The sequence below is a fragment of the Callithrix jacchus genome, chromosome 7, assembly GCF_049354715.1.
Source record: "Callithrix jacchus isolate 240 chromosome 7, calJac240_pri, whole genome shotgun sequence".
Lineage (NCBI taxonomy): Eukaryota > Metazoa > Chordata > Mammalia > Primates > Cebidae > Callithrix > Callithrix jacchus.
In genome coordinates this window covers 65,421,913-65,442,995 of record NC_133508.1, presented here as the reverse complement: position 1 = coordinate 65,442,995, position 21,083 = coordinate 65,421,913, and the positions used below count along the sequence as shown (strand labels likewise).

At 42.4% G+C, this 21,083-nt stretch overlaps 1 protein-coding gene and 1 non-coding gene across 2 annotated transcripts in view; one reads left to right on the top strand and one right to left on the bottom strand.

Annotated features, from left to right (window-relative positions):
- Window positions 1–1,572: 1,572 nt before the first annotated feature.
- LOC118143308 (U5 spliceosomal RNA) lies at window positions 1,573–1,688 on the top strand. Its single transcript, XR_004727536.3, has one exon. It is a non-coding gene; the product is annotated as a U5 spliceosomal RNA (small nuclear RNA).
- A 5,204-nt stretch (window positions 1,689–6,892) lies between these two features.
- Window positions 6,893–21,083, bottom strand: part of YTHDF2 (YTH N6-methyladenosine RNA binding protein F2) — a 29,885-nt gene continuing 15,694 nt past the window's right edge. The window contains exon 5 of the mRNA XM_002750521.7: window positions 6,893–7,735. Coding sequence (XP_002750567.1) covers window positions 7,712–7,735 — 24 coding nt within the window. The 3' untranslated portion in view covers window positions 6,893–7,711. The remainder of the gene's footprint in view (window positions 7,736–21,083) is intronic.

Below are 21,083 nucleotides of genomic sequence, written 5' to 3'. Positions count from 1 at the left end.
ACCAGGCTGCAACGGGGTGGGGAAGCATGGAGGGATTCTGATGATAGCTGGGTAGAGGCCGGCCTTCCTCCGTCCTCGCGCGGAGCGGCGCCGTCCAGCCGCCAAGCCCGGCCCCCGCAGGAGGAGCTCCAGAGCCTGTTCCGGAAACCCAGAGCTAAGGGCCCTAAAGGGCGTGGGACCTTCTGCAATTCCCTCCACCCGCTAAAGACGGCTGGCTTACACCACAGCATGTCAGCTGTAATTTGTCACGTGCAAACCCAGCAGCTGTAATTAAACATCATAGTTCCAAAGGCTTCTCAGCAGTAAGGAGGTGCACCAGCTGCCCAGAAACCACTGGCGATGAGCAATGCTCATGACAAAGTGGCATTGCTTCCCAAGGCAGAAAAAATTGATTGCAAGTGGACTTATCAGATCTGAATCCTAAGGACACCTTTAATTCCACTCATTTTCAGAATATTCATGACAGGTAGGCCACAAAACAAGTCACCTTACAAATAGAGGCCAAAATTTTTGTTCTTCATTATGCTATAACGTTACCACTTGGTAACATTCAAGGGCTACGTTAGCTCCATAATGAAGAACAAAATATTTATTTATGACACGGAATTTCATTCTTGTCGTCCAGGCTGGCGTGCAATGGCGCGATCTTGGCTCACTGCAACCTCCGCCTCCTGGATTCAAGCAGTTCTCCTGCTTCAGCCTCCCGAGCAGCTAGGATTACAGACGTGCGCTACTGAGCCCAGCTAATTTTTGTATTATTAGTAGAGCCGGCGTTTGACCATGTCGGCCAGGCTGGTCTGGAATTCTCGACCTCAGGTGATCCACCCACCTCAGCCTCTCAAAGTGCTGGGATTACAGGTGTGAGCCACTGCGCCCAGCGGAAAACTTTATTACAAGACTCTTTACTTTCTCACAGAGAAAGCTCCGAATGTCTAAAATAGCTTGGGAGGTGGAACCAGGACTTCAAACATTCTAGATAGGACTTCTAACATTTTGGGTCTCTACTTACAAGGCTAAACATAGACATTGTGGAAGGATGCAAACCAGTGAGCACTGAGCCTAGGCGAAGTATTGTCAAGTGGAAGCCCTCTTTGGAATTCCAGAGGATTCATTCACATGTAGCATTTTGAAAGGTGAGGAAAAAAATGAAGTGGTTAAGTGTTTTGTTTTGTTTTGTTTTTGAGACGGAGTTTCGCTCGTTACGCAGGCTGGAGTGCAATGGCGCGATCTCGGTTCACCGCAACCTCCGCCTCCTGGGTTCAGGCAATTCTCCTGCCTCAGCCTCCTGAGTAGCTGGGATTACAGGCACGCGCCACCGTGCTCAGCTAATTTTTTTTGTATTTTTAGTAGAGACGGGGTTTCACCAGGTTGACCAAGATGGTCTCAATCTTTTGATCTCGTGATCCACCCGCCTAGGCCTCCCAAAGTGCTGGGATTACAGGCTTGAGCCACCGCGCCCGGCCGGTTAAGTGTTTTGATTAGTCTAAATAATTCTGCATTTACACTGGCAATAAATCCCAGTTTAATAATCCATTGTAATTTCAAGAATTGCCTTTAAAAAGAAACTCGATAGTACTCTGGTTTCTCTTCAGATCGCATAAATCTTTCACCTTTTACTAAAGATTTCCGTGGAGAGGAACAATTCTGAGTCTTTATCCCATTTTTTGAGACCTTGTTTCGGCAAGGCCACAAAAAAATATATATAAATAAAAATACCCGATAATTTTAAAACATTCTCCAATTAAAAAGAACCAGAATTCCTTGGAAAAAAATGGAACTGGGGCAGGGAAAATACAAGATTCCCCTGGAACATCATACAACACCAGAAAGACAGACACTGGAAAATTTTTCTTTTTTGAGACAGGGCCTTGCTGTTACTCAGGCTGGAGTGCAGTTACGTGATCACAGCTCACTGGTCTTGACCTCCCCTGATCAAAGCATCCTCCCACCTCAGCCTCCCCAGTAGATGGGACTATAGGTACATATCACCCCACCCGGCTATTTTTTTTAAGAGATCAGGTCTCAAGTATGTTGCACAGGCTGGTCTCAAATTCCTGGGTTCAAGGGATCCTCCCACCTCAGCTTCCTAAAATGCTGGGGTTACAGGTGTGAACCACAAAGCCAGACCACCAAAAATACTGACATATCAAGAAAACACAGGAGCCAATTTTAAGGAGCTCCTAATGACCAAAGCTGCGACAATTTGAGCAAAAAAGTAAATCCATACTGATATAACTAAATAAATACAGAGAAGGGACACCTTCTTACAAAGAGTTCTAATTAATACAGTATAGAAGGAATAATCATGAAGTAACATCTGGCAAATGCCACAGGAATACTTGTTGCAGGCAATAACAATCCATAGCTGCCCAAAGTTAGTGAGTCAATGAATGATGGTTTCAGCTAGGCACCTTTGGCTCACACCTGTTAATCCTAGCTCTTTGGGAGGCTGAGGCAGGACAGTTTGAGACCAGCCTGAAAAACATAGCAAGACCTCATTCTTATTTAAAAATAAAATAAGCCAAGCATGGAGGCACATGTCTGCAGTCCCAGATACCGGGGAGGATTGCTTGAGGCTGGGAGGTTGAGGCTGCAGTGAGTGATGATGATGCCACTGCACTCCAGACTGGGCAACAGAGCAAGATCGTCTCAAAAAAAAAAAAAAAAAAAGTTTTCAAGTATATCCAATTCCGTAAGTTACACATTAAGTACAAAGGAGGAAATTAACAAGTCTACAGTGGAGAAATCTGGCAGCACTGTAACCAAGTGACCAACGTTAACATGACCAGTATAAAGTCATGTCACAATTATATATTCTGATAAAATTCACTAAAAAGTCACGGTGCTTTTGTGGCATTCTTGTCAAAGAATAACCTCAATCTAATAGTGAGGAATGATCACATAAATCCAACTGGAAGGGCCTTTTACAAAATAACTGGCCAGTAGCTAGGCGCAGTGACTCATGCTTGTAATCCCAGCACTTTAGGAGGCCAAGGAGGGTGGATCACCTGAGGTTGGGAGTTCGAAACCAGCCTGAACACGGAGAGACACCCCCCCCCCATCGCTACTAAAATAATACAAAATTAGTTGGATGTGGTGGCACATGCCTGTAATCCCAACTACTTGGGAGACTGAGGCAGGAGAACTGCTTGAACTTGGGAAGTGGAGGTTGCGGTGAGCCAAGATCACGCCATTGCAATCCAGCCTGGACAATATCAAAACTGTCAAAAAAGTAACTGGCCAGTACTCCAATAGTGTCAAAAAACGAAGATTGAAAAACTGTCACAGGCTAGAGGAGACTAAAGACAATTAAATGCAATGTAGGGGGCACAGTGGCTCATGCCTATAATCCTAGCACTTTGGGAGGCCGAGGTGGGCGGATCACCTGAGGTCCGGAGTTCAAGACCAGCCTGACCAACATAGAGAAACCCCCATTATCTACTAAAAATACAAAATGAGGTGGCGTATGCCTGTGATTCCAGTTGCTCGGGAGGCTGAGGCAAGAGAACTGCTTGAACCTGGGAGGCGGAGGTTGTGGTGAGCCAAATCATGCCATTGTACTCCAGCCTGGGCAACAAGAGCAAAAAACTCCATCTAAAAAAAAAACCAAAAAACGTAATATAGGATCCTGGATTGGATGTCAAACCTGAAGAAAAGATACAGTGTAAAAACTGGCATAGCTCAAGGTCTGTAGATTAGTTAATAGTAGTGCTAGTCTTGATAATTTTACCATGGTTATACAAGATGTTGACATTTGGAAAAAGCTGAGTTAAGGGTATGAGAACTCCATACTGTGTTTGCTAAGTCCAAAATTTCAGGAAGTTTAAAATAATGGAACACACTAAGAAAAGATAACCAAATCAAATACAGCTAAAATTAAATTGAGGGAAAGTGAAATTTATTCAGGACAGTCTTACTGTGTTACCATCTCAGCTCATTGTGATCTCTGCCTCCCGGCAATTCTCCTGCCTCAGCCTCCTTGGCAAATTCCTTGACAAATTTGCCAAGGATTTTGAGTAGCTGGGATTACAGGTGTGCACTATCACACCCGGCTAATTTTTGTATATTTAGTAAAGATGGGGGTTCACCAGGTTGGCCAAGTTGGTCTCTGGTGTAAATTACAGGTGTAAGCCACTGCGCCCAGCCTGAAATTTATGTTTTTATACTGAAGGCCAGAGCTGGGCACAGTGGCTCATGCTTGTAATCCCAGCACTTTGGGAGGCCAAGGCAGGCAGATCACTTGAGGTCAGGAGTCCAGACCAGCTTGGCCAACATGGTGAAACCCTGTCTGTATTAAAAATACAGGCAAAGTTGTCTTTAATAAAAGAAAACTAGTTCAGCTGCATTTTGGGGTCCTTAGTAAAGAACAGTCTAATTTTTTATGCTACAGGAAAAGCCAATGTGGTTTTTCTAAAATATGCAAATCCAAAATCCTGAACCCCTCAGGGAAGGCTAAGTGTGCAATCTTATTAGGGGCTCCAAATTCCTTTCAGTCAGTAGACTGAAACAGCACTTTCTATGTGTACTATGAAACACTGGAAACTAATATGGTGCTAACATTTCAAATTGCAAAAAGTCATCTCGAATAATCTCATATCCAACTTGAAATACAACGCAGAAAAATCTAGTTTAAAAAAAAAATTGTTTCTGAACTTGCTTTCCTCTGGATATATTCCCTTTTCTTTTTTTTTTGAGATGGAGTTTTGCTGTTACCCAGACTGGAGTACAATGGCACAATCTCGGCTCACCACAACCTCCACCTGCTGGGTTCAAGCAATTCTCCTGCCTCAGCCTCCTGAGTAGCTGGGACTACAGGCACGCACCACCATGCCCTGCTAGTTTTTTTTTTTTTTTTGTATTTTTAGTAGCGACAGGGTTTCACCTTGTTGACCAGGATGGTCTCGATCTCTTGACCTCATGATCCACCCGCCTCGGCCTCCCAAAGTGCTGGGATTATAGGCGCGAGCCACTGCACCCGGCCTTATATTTTCACCTTTTCAAGGTGAAATAATAAACAAGCCCTGGAGAGTCCTCTAGAAGTCACAGAAGTTTGGGCTAAAAGTGGAAACGAGTGCCATACATATTACTAGGAAATCCAGCACCTTCCTACTGAAAACAACAAAAGGAACTCCCCAAAATTTGGTGTAAATGTGCTTCAAAAAGAATGGCAGCCAGAAATATTTAGGAATATTGAACTGTGCCTCTAATAGGCCAAGAAAAGCTTTTGATTGTGAATATCTGTAATGGTGCTATTGACTGGGCACAGCGGCTCACAGCTGTGATCCCAGCACTTTAGGAGGCCAAGGTGGGCAGATCACCCGAGGTTGGGAGTTTGAGACCAGCCCGGCCAACATGGTGAAACCCGTCTCTACTAAAAACACAAAAATGATCCAGGCATGGTGGCATGTGCCTGTAATCCCAGCTAATCAGGAGGCTGAAGCAAGAGAATCACTTGAACCCAGGAGGTGAAGGTTGCAGTTAAGCCGAGATCACCCCACTGCCCTCCAGCCAGGGAGACAGAACGAGACTCGATCTCAAAAAAAAAAAAGTGTTATTCAGAAACCAGCATTTAATCATTTTATTGGCACTCTTGACTTTACTATACTGGGCTGTGTAGAACTAAGTAATTCTGAGGGCACATCTCTGTCCAACAGTATTAAAACCATTTCCATAACCCTTAGTATAAACATTAGATGTTTTTACATATGCAACTCTCTAAAATGGGAACTTTTTTTTTGAGACAGGGTCTTGCTCTGTCACCAGGCTGGAGTGTTGTGGTGTGATCTCAGCTCACTGCAACCTCCACCACCCAGGTTTAAGCGATTCTCCTGCCTCAGCTTCCCAAGTAGCTAGGATCACAGGCGCCCACCACTATGCCTGGCTAATTTTTGTGAAGACAGGGTTTCATCATATTGGCCAGGTTGGCCTCGAACTCCTGACCTCAGGTAATCTGCTTGCCTCAGTCTCACAAAGTGCTGGCACTATAGGTCTGAGCCACTGTGCCCAGTCTAAAATGGGAACATCTTAAGAGCTAAAAATCTTTAAAGATAGAGAAGCCTTTAAAACTGCTGAAAAGAAGAAATGCTATTACGGTTAAGGTTCCCAAAGAGACCCAAGCCCAAAGAAATTTTATTGTAAAACGTAATTTTTTTTATTCCTGCATCCATGTGGAATACTGTCTAAAACCTTATTTCAGCCAGGCACAGTGGCACGTGCCTATAGTCCCAGCTATTCGGGAGGCTGAGGCTGGAGGATCTCTTGAGGCCAGGAGTTCTGGGCTGTAGTGCACTATGCCAAAGAGTGTCCGCACTAAGTTTGGCATCAATATGGTGACCTCCCGGGAGCAGGGGATCACCAGATTGCCTAAGGAGGGGTAAACCGGCCCAGGTCAGAAACGGAGCAGGTCAAAACTCCCGTACTGATCAGTAGTGGGATCGTGCCTGTGAACAGCCACTGCAATCCAGCCTGGGCGACATAGCGAGACCCCCATCTCTGTATTTTTTAAATAAATAAATAAAAAAAAATAAAACCTTATTTCAGATTAAACACTTATTCCTGGGCTCTACTTCCTCTGCATCTAAGATAGCTGGCCACATTCCATGTAGTTAAGCATAGTGCCTAATAGTCTTAATATTTGTTGAACAAATGATTTAGCAATGACTCTACATTCTCTGTGAAGTATCCAGAAATAAAGCATTATGAATATTGGCCCACCTTCTTTTGCAGAGGTCATGGTTAACTAGCCCTGGGTACAAAGCAAGCCTGAAGTGTTTAATCTTAGCACAAACTCTCTGAAATCAGAGTTCTAAGAGTCTCACCTCTTGTAACTCCTTATACTCCACATATTTCACAAAATACAACAGACTCAAATAATACTAAATGGTCCTAGAAGTGATGCTCAACAGGATCTCACGTTTATTGAGAAGTGATTAATGGTAAAAAGAAAGGCAATGCCCTTTCCTCATTGGCTGAACAAGAAACTTAAGAAACATTCACTACACGTTTTACAATATTTTTCTCTTCCAAAATGCATTTCTGTAAACAAGTTTTTTACCACTGTTCTTAGCTTTGAAATCAAATTAATCCTGACTTAATCAGTATAATGTACAAGAACAGAACATTTCTTAGGACTCCTAGTACTTTGAGTAACAAAGGGTCAGAGAAAATGAACCACCCTTAAAGACACAACCTTGGGTAACACTGTTAAATTCTCCTAGACAAAAATTCTTCATAAAAATGTTCTTCCAGTTCGGAAGGGTAAAATCAAACTCCCACTTTCTGGGGTGGATGCCCAAAACCTTCACAACTCAAGTGTTCTCCAAGTGCAAATGTCAAAATGGGAGGAGGAAAGGGTTTAAAAATTAGAGAAAACTGTATGCACTTACGGACTTAAAAATCCGAAAAACATAGTAAAAAGACAAAAAAACAAAGCATTATGCTCTGAAATCACAACCAAAGCCAAAATAAAAGGGACATTTTTCACCTAAACTACCTAGAGGGATTTTTTGTTTAGTTTTTTCTTTTTCTTTTTTTTTTCATTTTCCAGTTAAGTCCTATGTCTTTTGTGAAATTCCAATACTTAAACTGCAAGTCTGCAATCGTCTCTGAAGTCAGTGAAATTAAGAAAAAAGTCCTAATTCTCATGAAGGTCATTTTTTCCTCTTAGGATATGCAGATGCAACCGTTGCTGCAGTCTGTGTAGAACTGCCTTTTATTTCCCACGACCTTGACGTTCCTACAGAGGTAAGAAGAAAGTTGAAATGGGTTAGTCAAAAATTAACATGATTGCTTATGAATTTTAAAACTTCGCAGAATAACTCAAGAGAAATTTAATTATTTAGAATTACCAGAAAATTATTTGAAGTAGAACATTCGCCACAAAGAAAAACTGACTTTTACTTTCTTCTGAACCAAAATAGTAACATTCAAACATCCTAATGCAAAATTACTTTTGACTTGAAAATTAATTGCTTGCTTTCCTATTACACTGTTTAAATTAATACTTTGTCGTCAGTCCCCCCAAAAATATGGGCCTAATGGAAGTAACCCAAGCACACATGACTGGTCGGATAAAGGGAAGCAACATACATACATAGAACACTAGAAGACTATTAAGAGTCAGACTGACCTAAATTCAAATCCCAAACTAGTTCCAAGGACTTGGACATACTCATAAGCCTTCAACTTCCTTTTCTGTAAAGTGAAGATAAATATCTCACAAGGTTAAGGAAAATTAATGAGCTGACATATAGAAAGCCCTTAGTCCACATATGGGAAGAAAAAAAAACACCCCACATATCTGGCCTCTTTCCCTAGGGAGACGAATTTCAAAATCTGACAATACTTATGTTTTCCCTGAAATAAATCCCAATGCTTTTTTGTTTTCTTTTCTGAGAAAGAGTTTCACTCTTGTTGCCCAGGCTGGAGTGCAATGGCAAGATCTTGGCTCACTGCAAACTCCACCTCCAGGGTTCAAGCAATTCTCCTGCCTCAGCCTCCTGAGTAGCTGGGATTAAAGGTGACTGCCACCATGCCTGGCTAATTTTTGTCTTTTTAGTAGAGATGGGGTTTCACCATGTTGGCCAGGTTGGTCTCGAACTCCTGACCTCAAGCAATCCACCCACCTCGGCCTCCTAAATTGCTAGGATTACAGACGTGAGCCACACTCATTTTCTTAAGAATCACTATTTGAGTCTTTCAGAAATTTATCCTAAATTCTTCCATTTCACACATACCTGTACAGAATTCTTTAATTCTACACTTTCTTTTTTTTTTTTTGAGACGGAGTTTCACTTGTTACCCAGGCTGGAGTGCAATGGCACGATCTCAGCTCACCGCAACCTCCGCCTCCTGGGTTCAGGCAATTCTCCTGCCTCAGCCTCCTGAGTAGCTGGGATTATAGGCACGCGCCACCATGCCCAGCTAATTTTTTGTATATTTAGTAGAGACGGGGTTTCACCATGTTGACCAGGATGGTCTCGATCTCTTGACCTCGTGATCCACCCGCCTTGGCCTCTCGAAATGGCTTTATTATTCTTTAAGCCAGAAATTTTTGTCTCCTCTCCTTCTGTCCTTCAAGGTACAGTTCAAAATCCCTTCCTTCTTTGAAACATCCATAACCGCTACCACTTTTAATGTCTTTCCCTTAACTCTACATCCACACTCAAACTAAATTCAATCTTGTTTCATGTAATAGTAGTCCCAACTAGATCAAAAAGCAGAAATCAAAGAACAGGTCTTCAACCAACTTTACTCAAAAACTGCTTACAAGTTTAGCAGTAGATAACAGGCTAAGATTGACTTCTACATAAAATTCTGCATATTATCTCTTAATGTAACCCCAGAAATGCAAACAATAAATTATTTGTCCCGAATTGTAACACGGAATTAGAAATGATCTGCTCTAACGGATGTGCTTTTTCCTAAGGAACATGTTTATTATATTTAAGTTAGTCGATGTGCTTACTAGCATTTAGAAGTCAAGAGTATTATTCAGCCCACGCACAAAATTTAAAAAGTAAAATTCAGAACAGCATCATGTAATTATACTTACTACAGCACTGTTTAAATACCAAATCTGTTCCTCTTTATAATGTGCAATTTTAAGTCTCACGAATACCTACGTTCAATATTGCTTCAAAAGTCAAACTTTCTGAATTTTAACTATAAAGCAATACCAAGACAGTCAGGAGTGTTGGCTCACACCTGTGATCCCAACACTTTCGGAGGCCATGGCAGATAGACTGCTTGAATCCAGGAGTTCAAGACCAGCCTGGCCAACATATGGAGACCCTGTCTCTACCAAAAAAAAAAAAAAAAAATTTTTTTTTATTAGCCAAGCATGGTGGTGGCATGTGTCTGTGGTCCCAGCTACTTGAGAGGCTGAGGTGAAAGGATGGCTTAAGCCTAGGAGTTCAAGGCTGTAGTGAGTGCTGATCACACCACTGTACTCCAGCCTGGGTGACAAAGTGAGACCCTCATCTTTAAAAAAAAACAAAAAAAAAGGTGGGTACCTGTGGCTCACGCCTGTAATCCCAGCACTTTGGAAGTCCAAAGTGGGCAGATCACAAGGTCAGGAAGGAGATCAAGACCATCCTGGCCAACATGGTGAAACCCCATCTCTACTAAAGTACAAAAACTTAGCTGGGCGTGGAGGTGTGCACCTATAGTCCCAGTTACTCAGAAAGCTGAGGGAGGGGAACTGCTTGAACCCGGGAGACAGAGATTGAAATGAGCTGAGATTGTGCCACTGCACTTCAGCCTGGTGACAGAGCGAGACTCGGTCTCAAAAAAAAAAAGAGAGAGAGAGAGAGAGAGAGAGAGAGAGAAAGAAAAGTATAGATTAGAGTGGGACTCTGGGGCACAGTAGAATCCTTCTTGAAGGGCCTTCCTCCCATTGGCCATATCTGTGACTTGAGTATTAAATAATATTAATGATAAGTATGCAACTTCATCAGAGAACACAAACCAAAAAGAAAACAAAAATTAATGATAAGTAAACACCTATTACAGTATACTTGAATCAAGCAAGAATTATCAATCAATGCTAGAATTAAAGGGAGAAAGTTTGGTGAGAAACAAGTTATTTACATAGTGTCAAATTATTTTCCCACATATTAAAAAAAAAAAACATTAAAGTGGAGAACCTGGTGGACAACACCTTACACAAAGTGACCAAAGTTAACACTATCAGTAATGTACCTCCTAGTATGATGCACTAAGGATACAACCTCACTTGAAACCAGTGAAGCCTGACTTAACAGGGCTGGGCACAGTAGCTCACTTCCTGAAATCCCAGCATTTTGGGAAGCAGAAGCTGGCGGACAGCTTGAGCACAGGAGTTCAGGAGTTCAGGACCAGCCTGGGCAACATGGCAAAACCCGTGTCTTACAAATACAAAAAACTTTAAAAACTCAGCTGGGTGTGGTGGCATGCACCTGTAGTCCCAGCAACCTGGGAAATGACTTGAGCCTGAGACAGGAGAGGCAGCAGTGAGCTGTGATCATGTCACTGCACTATGGCCTAGGCAACAGAATGAGACCCTGTCTCAAAACAACAAAACACTTAGGAGACGTAAACCATGGTCTCCAAATGTTCATGGACTAGAACCCAGACCACAAAAAGAAACGCTATCAAGGACATTAAGACAACTGATAAAGTCTGAATAAGATCTGTGTGTAAAAATATTGTGTCAATTATATTTCCTGATTTTGATAAATGCACTGTGGTTATGTAACTGCATGTCTTTGTTCTGGGAACTACACAGCAGAATACCTAAGAGAAAAGACATGATGTCTAGACCTTAACTCTCAATGGCTCAGGAAAACACTGTATATACACATTTTCAAAAACATTCAAATGATAAAGCAAATGTGACAAAATGTGGAAGAGTAAATCTGAAATTATTCCAAGGTCTGGCATGGTAGCTCACATCTGCTGCTCACACTTTGGGAAGCTGAGGCAGGGAAGTGCTTGAGGCCAGGAGTTCAAGACCAGCCTTCAGCAACATAGTGAGATCCCGTCTCTACAAAAAAAAAAATTTTAACTTAGCTGGGTGTGGTGGTGCATGCCTGAAATCCTAGCTACTTGGGAGGCTGAGGTGGGAGAAAAGCTTGAACCCAGGAATTGGAGGTTACAGTGAGCTATATGATGCCACCACTATATCCCAGCCTGGCAACCGGGGTAACAGAGAACCTGTCTCTCAAAAAAAATTTCTTTAATGTATTTCAAAACATAAAATAGAGGGGAAGGGAAGAAATGTATTTATTATTCCTTCCACAAAAAAATTGGGTGCACTAAGTTATGTTTAACATTTAATAAAATTTTAATAGGTCAGGTGCAGTGGCTCATGCCTGTATCTCAGCACTTTATGAAGCCGAGGCAGACAGATCACTTGAGGCCAGCATTCAAAACCTGTCTGGGCAACATGGCAAAACCCAATCTCTACAAAGAAATATAAAAATCAGCCGGTGTGCTGGCACACACCTATAGTCCCAGCTACCGGGGAGGCTGAGTCAGGAAGTTGTAGTGAGCCGAGATTGCACCACTGCACTCCAACCTACATGACAGATGAAGATAAATTTAAATCAGGCACAGAGGGCTTGTACCTTGTTCAGTCCCAGCTACTCAGGATGCTGAACCAAAAGGATCATCGGAGTCCAGGAATTTGAGTCTGTAATGAGCTATGATCACAGCTGTGAATAGCCACTGCACTTCAGCTTGAAAACCTCATCTTAAAAAAAAAAAACAAAAACAGAAGGCCAGGCAAAGTGCTGGGATTACAGGCATGAGCCACCATGCCTGGTCTCTATAAAATATTTCCATACAATGTTTCATGTTCTTGAGATCTGCTGCACAACACTGTTTACAGTTAATACTGTAGGCCCAGTGCAGTGGTTCAGCACTTTGCAGGGCTGAGGCAGACAGATCATGAGGTCAAGAGATTGAGATCATCCTAGCCAACATGGTGAAACCCCATCTCTACTAAGAATACAAAAATTAACCAGGCGTGGTGGCGCATGCCTATCATCCTAGCTATTCAGGAGGCTTAAGGCAGAATGGCTTGAACCTGGGAGGTGGAAGTTGCAGTGAGCCGAGATGGTACCACTGCATTCCAGCCTGTCCTCTTTCCCTAGGGAGATAGATTTCGAAATCTGACAATACTTACGTTTTCCCTAAAATAAACCCCAATGTGTTTTTGTTTTCTTTTCTGAGACGGAGTTTCACTCTTGTTGCCCAGGCTGGAGTGCAATGGCAAGATCTCGGCTCACTGCAACCTCCACCTTCCGGGTTCAAGCAATTCTCACCTCAGTCTCCCAAGTAGCTGGGAATATAGTCACCTGCCAGCAGACCCAGATAATTTTTTGTTTTTAGTAGAGATGGGGTCACCTTGTTGGCCAAGGTGGTCTCAAACCCCTGACCTGAGGTGATCGACCCGCCTCGGCCTCCCAGAGTGCTGGGATTACAGGCGTGAGGCACTGCCCCCAGCCTTTTTTTGTTTTTTGAGACAGAGTCTCACTCTGCCACCTTAGCCCCTCCTCACTTTAAATCTATGATTATAAAATAGAAAACCTGGCCGGGTGCCGTGGCTCATGCCTGTAATCCCAGCACTTTGGGAGGCCGAGGCAGGCGTATCACGAGGTCAAGAGATCGAGACAATCCTGGCCAACATGGTGAAACCCCATCTCTACTAAAAATACAAAAAAAATTAGCTGGGCATAGTGACATCCACCTGCAGTCCCAGCTTCCCCAGGAGGCTGAGGCAGAATTGCTTGAACCAGGGAGGCAGAGGATGCGTTGCAGTGAGCCAAGATGGAGCCACCGCACTCCAGCTTGGCACCTGGTGACAGAGTAAGGCTCTGTCTTAAAAAAAAAAAAAAAAAAAAGAAAAAGAAAACTTGGCCAGGTGCAGTGGCTCATGCCTGTAATTCCAGCACTTTGGGAGGCCGAGGCGGGTGAATCACTTGAGGTCAGTAGTTCAAAACAGGCCTGGCCAATACTGTGAAATCCCATCTCTACTAAAAATGTGAAAATTAGCTAAGTGTGGTGGTGCACGTTTTTAGTCCCAGCTATTTGGGAGGCTGAGGCAGAAGAATAGCTTAAACCAGGGAGAAGGCTGCAGTGAGCTGGGATCGCGCCACTGCATTCCAGCCTGGTCAATAGAGCTAAACTCTAGTCTCAAAAATAAAATAGAAAAGTCGGTCTCTGGAGGAAACAAACGAAAAGCCATAAGGTAGCAATGTTAAGTCTGTACATATACAATCTCTTCATATAATACATATAATAAATCTATTTGGCTTTCCTCTACTTAAGCTTAATATCCTTTTCTACTTACTACTGCACTCTTCTACCACCATCCCTCCCACTTCCCTCCACTTTTCTCTCATCCCTCTCCCTTCACTTTTAAGTGGGCCATAAAACACTGCTGAGGCACATTCATATTTACTTAGATATAATTTTATTAACATTAAAATCTGTTCATGCCTCCCACAAAATTAAATCTATATAGGTCTGAACTAGTTTTTCCTATGCCCCCATGAACCCTGAAAGAAACCCAAAACCTATATTATCAGTAACCCAACTGGTAATATAGAATGCTTAGAGGACTTGCCTCCAAAGATGCTCATTCAGTAGGCAAGGGAGGACAAGAATCGCAATGTAAAGACTTTCAGAGGGTACTTTTTGTACTAACTGAAAAACTTCTCTTCAATCTTTTGTTTTTTTTTTTTTTTGAGACGAAGTCTCACTCTGTCACCAGGCTGGAATGCAGTGGCGTGATCTCGGCTCAAGATCTCCGCCTCCCCTGTTGAAGCAATTCTCCTGCCTCAGCCTCCAAGGTAGTTGAGACTACAGGTGCACACCACCACCATCTCCAGCTAATTTTTGTATTTTTAGTAGAGACAGGATTTCACCATGTTGACCAGGATGGTCTCCATCTCTTGACCTCGTTATCCACCGGCCTCAGCCTCCCAAAGTGCTGGGATTACAGGCATGGGCCACCACACCCAGCCTAATCATTTCTAATCCTATAAGAATACCTACTGAGTGGTTAGGATTGGCCACACAAAAAAAAGAAAAAGAAAAAGAAAATAAATAAAAGAAATAAGCTTACCTATTATTAAGTCTTATTAATAATATTATTAGGGCTTACTAAGTCTGTAAGTAGAAGGTAGGTTATCAATATATTTTTTAAACTTTCCAGGTGACTCACGTTGTTTTCAATCAGTTGCCATTTTTCTGAATCTATACATTGAAATTCTCATGTCCAGGTCCACCACATTCCTCTCCTCACCACTGTGCAGGCCCACCAACCCTAGCTAAATTAACTTTTGCCATAACTATGAATTAGCCATGAAATTGTCTGGGCTCTAATTCTAGCTCTGCCACTAAAGTGAGGTAACCCTGCAGTTCATGTATAAAATGACAGTGGGGTAGACTTAAAAAGGTCCCACTTATAACCTGTCGGTATGCATTATCCAGAACCGTTTGCACTCTTCCTTATTCCTGCTGCCTGTAATTAGCAGCAACTTTTACAAGCTTCACTGAACAGTCATGGAGATCATGTAGAGTAGTTCCAATTCACTCCATTTTGAAACTTGTGATGGGAAAATTAAAACTGACTGCTTAAAATATTTATGTCTCAACTAATTATGTTCTCTTCATACGTCCACAAAGGTGACTGGCTACAGGCATTAGCAGATACTGAAATACAGTTGGCAAATTATATATATATATACACATATATATATATATATATATATATACACACATATATATACACACACACATATATATACACACACACACATATATATACACACATATATATATATATATATTTTAGAGACAGGGTCTCTGTTGCCCACACTAGGGTGCAGTGGTACAATCCTAGTTCACTACAGCCTCAACTTCCTGGGCTCAGGCCATCCTTCCACCTCAGCCTCCCAAATTGCTGGGACCACAAGTGCATGCCACCACACCCAGCTAATTTCTTTTTATTATTTTTTGCCCATTTTAGTCTCCAACTCCTAGGCTCAAGTGACCCTAAGTGGTTGATAGGTATAAACTACCACGTCCAGCCAGTTAGCAATTTTAAGTAATACATATGAAGATATAGCAAGGCCTAAAAACAGAAAGAGCCTTGTAGCAAAACAAATTCCAATTCTACTTCCTAGGTAGTGGTCTAGTTTTTCCTTATTGAATCTCAGGTCTCTACAAGATGAAGATAATCTTCACTATTTTACAGGATTATTACAAGAGAGTGAGGATATATGACAAGTGCCTAATACATACATATCCAGCAAATGCCTAAATGCAGGTAATTATTATCTTTTAAAATGGCTTCGTGTAGTACACAAAGTGATACAGGCAAAATTTGAATTCTGACATACACAGTAGGCAGACTACTGAACATCTCATAAGAACCACCAGCAATTGGCCGGGTGTGGTGGCTCACGTCTGTAATCCCAGCACTTTGGGAGGCCTAGGCGGGTGGATCATGAGGTCAAGAGATCGAGACCATCCTAGCCAACATCGTGAAACCCCCATCTCTACTAATAAATACAAAAATTAGCTGGGCATGGTGGCGCACGCCTGTAGTCCCAGCTACTCGGGAGGCTGAGACAGGAGAATTGCTTGAACCCAAGAGGCGGAGGTCGCAATGAGCCAAGATCACGACACTGCACTCCAGCCTGGCAAAAGATTAAAAAAAAAAAAAAAAAACCACCACCAGAAATTGCAGTATCAACTGCAAATGAGTTGGAAAGTAAAACAACTGCTGCACCTGTCCCTTCTCGCTCTATATCCGACAATTCACATAGGGGATTGGCCATTTTCTTCATCTTTCTGTCCTTTCCTACCCATGCTTTCAGATCCAATTCAAATTAACTCTTCCATAAAAATGTCCTGTTTAACTAGCTCTGTCTTACTATTCTACACTTGCTCTCACACTGTCAGTACTTTAATATACGCTAACCCTAGAATGTTTCATTTGATATATCATAATTCCTTGATCTCTTTCCCAATGGCTAACTGGAGTTAAATCAGTTCAACAAGGGGCTATTTGTTTATTCAGCAATGGATGAAAAGCATTAGGGCACTATTTATTGGGCGCGTTGGAACTAGAATTTGGTCCAGGAGGTGGCAGCAGCATGCAAATCTAAACTGTAACCTGCTTTGTGTATGAGAAAGAAGTGATGATCTGAGCTGCCACTTTTTCCTCGCTTATGTGAAGACTTACAGGATTTCAATGATGAATATAGAAAAGCAGGAAGAGAACATCTTTGTTTGCCCTAATTCAAGGTCTTCTCCTCTACATAAAACTCCTAAGGAACTACACAAACAGTCCTTCATCATGCTGTCCCTTAAAGAAAGGCAGGCAATGGCTGAGTATGATAGCTCATGCCTGTAATCCCAACACTTTAAGAGGCTAAGGCAGGAGGATCACAAGGTCAAGAGATGGAGACCATCCTGGCCAACACGGTTGAAACCCTGTCTCTACTAAAAATACAAAAGTTGGCCGGGCATGGTGGCTCATGCCTGTAATCCCAGTACTTCAGGAGGCCAAGGTGGGCAAATCATGAGGTCAGGAGTTCGGGACCAGCCTGGCCAGCACAGTGAAACCCCAACTCTACTAAAAAAAAAAAAAAAAATTAGCTGTGTGTGTTGGCGTGTGCCTGTAGTCCCAACTACTCGGGAGGCTGAGGCAAAAGAATCACTTGAACCCGGGAGGCAGAGGCTGCAGTGAGTCGAGATGTTGCCACTACACTCCAGCCTGATGACAACAGAGCAAAAACAAAAAAAGGGAGCAGGCAAACCCAATGCTGTAACCCTTCCCTATCTCCCTCTTGGGTAAGTCTTCCTCATCCCGCCACACCTGAGCCCAGACTAAATAACCCAAAACCTTTAGAAGAGTTGCTGAATCCTCATACTTCTCCCATCTCAAAACAGATCTCTCTACCTCATCTTTCATGCATCATTCCCATTTTTAAAAACTCTTTGTCATCTACAGTGTTTCAAATTATGCTTCGTAGGGGAGATGCTTGCTTCCGGGATCTTCTGGGAGAAAAGAAGCTGAACATGTAAAAATCAGTCCTTCATGAGGTTCCAAGAAAAGTTTCGTTTGGATGGAAAAAATTCCAATGCTAAAAGTTTTAAAACCGTTATGGAAGCAATCTTTACTTCTGGCAGGTAAGCAGAATGGCTTATACTTGACTGATTCTTGGTTTAAACTTTTCAAGACATACTAAATGATTCTAGCATTGCCAACTAGCCCTCGTCCCCCACATGTTTAAGCATGGAAAAACAGTAGTCCTCTCTGGATCAATTTTTAGCCACATCAAAATCAGAATGCTGCCATTCTTCATATTCAACTCTGTATTACAGACTTTTTTTTTTTTTTTTTTTTTTTAGACAGAGCCTTGCTCTGTCACCCAGGCTGGAGTGCAGTGAGTGGTGCAATCTCAGCTCACTTTAACTTCTGCCTTCTGGGTTCAAGCCATTCTCCTGCCTTAGGCTCCTGAGTAGCTGGGACTACAGGCACGAGCCACCATGCCCAGCTAATCTTTTGTATTTTTAGCAGAGATGTGGTTTCACCTTGTTAGCCAGGATGGTCTCAATCTCCTGACCTCGTGATCCCCGCTACCTCAGCCTCCCAAAGTGCTGGGATTACAGGTATGAGTCACCACATCTGGCCTTCAGACCTTTTTATATAGTCTAATTTACCAAAACAGCCCATACTAGGCAAACAAAAGAGCTTTATAATACCTCTTTAAGGCTTGCAACAGAATTTGAAAGATACTGACTATGCAAGTGCAGAGGTCAGAAAGATAAAAAACAACAAATGCAGAGTCTCTTGAATGAAGTATGGAGTTCAAAACCTTCAAGTCTCTAACAGCAAAGCAGCTTTTTATTCAAGACATCATTGGCATTTGCAGTCAGCTGTTACCTCTCTGCAGCCTGAGTACGTGTACTCTACCCTACTGCTTTAATTGCCATACAGGCTGTGTATTCCCTATCTAAAATGCCTGGGATAAGAAATGTTCTGGATTTCAGATTTTTTCAGATTTTTTAAATATTTGTAGATACATACTGGTTGAGCATCCCTAATCTGAAAATCCAAAATACAAGATGCTCCAATGGGCATTACCTTTCGTGTCCTGTCGACACTCAATTTCAGATTTTGGGGAATTGCAGATTTTCAAATTAGGAATACACAACCTGGAATAGTCCCTTCCTTGTTCTCTTTTTAAAACTCAAGACTATCTTTCTCAATCTTTCACTTGCTACCTCTTTATCCTTCAAGTTTTGTTCTTTGATTTTTTCCTTAGTCCTTTTCTCTCACTCTCCAGAACCATAATGTAGAATTATAACACCAGCTCTATTTTGTTATCTCATGTGCCTTTGCAAAGTTATTTACTATTTTCTGTGTTTTAATGTCTTTATCAGTAAAACCGACATAGTTATACTACCTCTACCTCACCAGCATACAAGAATAAACATATATATTTAAGACAACTGTATGCTAGACACCGTACAAAGCATTCAGTAACTGTTAGCCATTCTTATTACCAGAATTTTTGAAAAGTCAAACTCTTCCATGCCTTTACCTATTCTGAGGGTTGAAAATTCAAATTCCTGGCCAGGCGTGGTGACTCACGCCTGTAATCCAAGCACTTTGGAGGCAAAGGTGGGCGGATCACCTGAGGTCAGGAGTTCAAGACCAGCCTGACCAACATGGTGAAACCCTGTCTAAAAAAAAAAAAAATTCAAATTCCTATCAACAGTCTCTCTGAGCTCCAGATTCCCAACTGCCTACTATCACCTTGCTGTTCCACAGGTACTGAAACTATTTTCAAAAGCCAATACATCTCCAAAACCTAACCCTAAACTGCTGCTCCTATCATCTTTAATTTTTAAAAACTAGTCAGCAAATATGTCTACCACATTCTTCAAATCCAATCTCCCATTCCCATTGTCCTGGTTCAGGCCCCCATCATCCCCAGAGTAGCGTAAAAGGACCTCATTTAGTCTCTGGGCCATCTCCCACCTACCTACCTTTTTTTTTCTGAGACAGAGTCTCACTCTGTCACCCAGGTGGAGTGCAGTGTTGCAATCTCGGCTCACTGTTACCTCTGCCTCCCAGGTTCAAGTGATTCTCATGCCTTGGCCTCCTGAGTAGCTGGGACTACAGGCACACACCACCACTCTCAGCTAATTTTTTCTATTTTTAGTAGAGACGGTGTTTCACCCTGTTCGCAAAGCTGGTATTGCACTCCTGACCTCAAAAGACCTGCCAACCTGGGCCTCTCATGTAGAGGCATGAGCCACCACACCAGACCTAATAGATGTTTTGATAAGTTTCTTATCTAAGTCTCCATTTTTCTATCTATAAATACAGGCTATTGCCTCCCAGGTTGGCATGGGGATTAAAGTAAGGCTATGAAAATTCCTAGCAATGGTGCCTAACAACGTCAGTGCTCAGTGTTTCATCCCTCCTAACTTCCAAACTATTATTCCCTAATTAACTATCCTCCCTTACAATCAAACTAAAAGAATAAAATCCTGAAACCCTTCATAAACTTGCCCAATCAACCTCTCTAGCATTATCATTTACCATTCTATACCACATGAAACTTCTCATCATTCTGAAAACATACTGTAAGCATTCCCAAGAAATGTTTTTGAACATGCTCTTATTAGAATGTCATTTTTTTTGGAGACAGAGTCTCTGTCACCCAAACTGAAGTGCAGTGGTACTGTCATGGCTCATTGCAGCCGTGATGTGCCAGCTCAATCAAACCTCCTGGGTAACTAAGACTACAGGTGTGGCTGGGCGCGGTGGCTCACGCCTGTAACCCCAGCACTTTGGGAGGCCGAGGTGGGTAGATCATGAGGTCAAGAGATTGAGACCATCCTGGTCAACATGGTGAAACCCCGTCTCTACTAAAAATACAAAAAAATTAGCTGGGCACAGTGGCTCGTGCCTGTAGTCCCAGCTACGCAGGAGGCTGAGGCAGAAGAATTGCCTGAACCCAGGAGGCGGAGGCAGCAGTGAGCTGAGATCGCGCCATTGCACTCCAGCCTGGGTAACAAGAGAGAAACTCCATCTCAAAAAAAAAAGACTACCGGTATGCCTTACCATACCTGGTTGATTTTTTTTTTTCGGTAGAGACAGGGTCTCAAACTCCTGGGTTCAAGTGATTCTCTTGCTGTGACCTTCCAAAGTGCTAGGATCACAGACATGACCCACTGCACCTAACCATTTCTCTACTTTCTTATCTGGCAAATTTCATAGATCATGGAGTAATCCAGGAGCTTTGGGGTTAGAGACTCAGTGGCTCTCCAGGTATAAGTTCCAACAAACGTGAAACATGTTTTGAGCAACTTCTTTGCTAAACTGAATAGTTTTTCAAATACTAAAATATTTCCTCAAAAAAAGTCACCCAGGCTGAGATGCAGTGGTAAGATGAGAGTTCACTGCAGCTTTCACTTCCTGAACTCAAACAATCCTCCTGCCTCAGCCTCCTGAGTAGCTGGGACTACGGTTATGTGCCACGAAGCCTGGTTAATTTTTAAAATTTTTT